Here is a 2,843-nt window from a genome sequence, read left to right on the forward strand (position 1 = left end):
TACGTATAGTTTAAATATAACGTAGTAGAGTTCATACTGAAATGTTGTCAATTGTGAGAGGATCACATCACACTCGGTAAACTATTTTCATTTCTGTAATTCCTTAAAACATTGTTTTGAAACCTTGGAATTAAAATTGAACTTTCCGAGCAATTAGGATAACTGCATAAGCTTATTTTTCATTCCTTTGGGTTTTGAGAGGGAAACCGAATATTTTCCCCACTTGGTAACAATATAAGCTTGGGAATTAAATTCAATCTTAATACTCTTTTTATATAATTTTATTTGTCATTTTGGTTTTATTTTTCCTGTCATTTTACAAGATCAATAAATTAAAGTATTAAATATTTTTCTATTATACTCTTAATTATTTATTGTTAAGTGGGAAAAAAGGTATGAGTTTGAGATAATTGAATCAATATAAAAGACAAAAGAAATATTGAAAATATCATATAATATTTTTTAATATAAAGTCTAATTATTTTTATTTATATTGTATCGAAGCTTTAAACATAAAAGAACAGATTAGGAAAATGCTTTAACAAGATGAAACCGTAGTACACAACGATTACAACAGCTTCTAATAATAAATTAAGGATAAACTTCAATGAGAGATTTGAATCCACATATGGGAATAATTTTGTAGTTGCTGAATCCTGCCTCGTAAATTAGTTTCTCCACTCTTTCTTTTCTCTTTCTTTTCCATTAAACATAGTCAACATCACTAAATCATAGTCTAGCTTCAATTCAGTCATTTCGCGATCATCACCTACTTCATCAATTGCTATGTCTATAATTATAACCTTTCCTTCTTTCCCTTTCCCTGAAATAGCTTCTTTGCAGTTCTTCAATATCTTCACAGAGAGTTCATCGTTCCAATCATGCAGAACCACTGCAACACAATTGAGAATTCCAACTCTAAGTAATATATTCACACAAAAATTAAATTAATATCCATCTTAATTTATTTTAACTTTTATACAAGGCTAATTTTCTTTTCGTTCAAATGGGTATGAATTGTAATCACAGTATAGGTTTTGCACCATCCTTAACACCGTAATTAAAGTTTTTTTGGTTCTTCAGTCGGATTTCCAATTATCTTCACAAGAATATATTCTTTAAAAATCAAATATAGATCCTCTCCTTACAAACTTAGAGTGTAACTACACACATTGTTGACAACAAACTTTTTTTAAAACCATGTTTATATCCTAATTCCTAGACTAGAAAAAATGGAAAATTAATTAAATCAAATTATACCTTGAGTAAAACTGCATCGGCAGAGGGGATGGACTTGAACATATCTCCACCAACAAAGTTCAAATTTTCGTTTCCAGTTAAATTAGCCACAACCTGTGGTTGGTCAAACACAGTGCATTTCAAGTGAGGGAAGGTTTCACTGATGAGTCTTGTGACAACACCAGTTCCACCACCCACATCGACGAGGGAACCCAATCCCTCGAACACATGCTTGCATTCCTCGAGTGCAAGTTTGAACACCTTAGAATCTGCAGCCATGGCATCTTGAAACATACCCAGCGTGTCAGATTCAGTGGTTTTGTTGAGAAAGTCCCAGAAACTCTCCCCAGTTGCACTCTCATACAGTGTCAGTTCCTTATCCTCACTGAACCATTTCTTGGAGGAATGCCACATGTCAAGGGAGCTCGAATGAAGAGCTCCCTTCACAATAGGCGCCAAACATATTGACTTGTTTCTTATTAGAAGCTTCGAAGGAGGAGTAAGAGCATACGCTATTTCTTCTCCTCCTTCTACACCGTTCTTTGACGGCAATATTGTTTTTGCAAAGAACCCATTGTGCGTTAAAAGGCGGAGAAAGCGTTGGAGGACACTCACTTTTGAAGGGTGCAATTTGAGAGCTGAGGATAACTCGGAAATAGTCATGGGTTTTCCGTGGCTATGGATTACGTCTGCTATGCCTAATTCCATAGCAGACTTAAGAGCCATGGAACTCACAAAGTTGTATACGTGTTTGTACAAATGAATTTGAGCATGATGCAGTTCACTCTCTTCAGTGCTGTTGCCACAGAAAACCATTTTTTTTTCTCTTGTTTTTTCTTTTGAACTAAATAGTTGAGTGAGTGGTTTTCGAAGGATATATGGATGTGTGTAAAGTGTGAAGTGGTGTTGGGGTTTTATAGGTTTCAATTCATGTGCAGTACAGAAGCTATAAGGAAAATAAATAAATAAATAAACTAAAAGTTTCTAAGAGCATGCATGGCCTTAGTACTTGGGCAGGGTAGTGAGACAATTGGGGTAGGTCTGGCTGGGTGAGCGTGCTTGCACTCTTTCACCATCTGTCAACATTTGATTTTTACACCACTGATTGATTTTGTAAAACTATACATCTTTGAAATTTCTAGTAATGAAAGGTGGGGAGAGTGGTGTGTCTCATTGGAATTGACCATCAAAATATTCCGTTTTTGGTTGTGTGGAATTAGTCAATTAGTGAACCTTTTTTTGTTATTGGATGCAAATCAAACTAACAAGATTAATCAAGTTTAGGTTAGGTCAATCAAGTTTGAAAAGCTTAAATGTTTTTTTTAGAATTGCAAATAGTAAATAAATGTAAAAAATATATAAATAAAAATATTACATTATTAAGTTGAGTTATTAGGTTTGTGAGTTTAAAAATTAAGAAATCTTACTTAAACCAAAATCATTTTTGTTTGAACGAGTCAAATCACGTTTAATGCAAATAACTCAACTTAAAATTCAAAATAATATATTTGAATTCTATCAGATTTGATTGGATTCACAAGCAATCGAAACCTCTAAAGACCGTACATCTTGAAGAGGGTAAAATGAATGAGAAAATAATATGA

The 2,843-nt window shown here is 33.3% G+C and overlaps 1 protein-coding gene across 1 annotated transcript; it reads right to left on the reverse strand.

Moving 5' to 3' along the window:
* Positions 1 to 458: 458 nt before the first annotated feature.
* On the reverse strand, positions 459 to 2,129 carry IOMT1 (isoflavone 4'-O-methyltransferase; the record flags this gene model as incomplete). The annotated part of the gene is given in 5 exon segments (NM_001366914.1): positions 459 to 677; positions 680 to 889; position 892; positions 1,261 to 2,054; positions 2,057 to 2,129. Coding segments are annotated over 4 exon segments (1,091 nt in total), but the record flags the coding sequence as incomplete, so codon positions are not given.
* Positions 2,130 to 2,843: the final 714 nt, after the last annotated feature.

This window comes from Glycine max, chromosome 13 (assembly GCF_000004515.6).
Source record: "Glycine max cultivar Williams 82 chromosome 13, Glycine_max_v4.0, whole genome shotgun sequence".
Taxonomy (NCBI): Eukaryota; Viridiplantae; Streptophyta; class Magnoliopsida; order Fabales; family Fabaceae; genus Glycine; species Glycine max.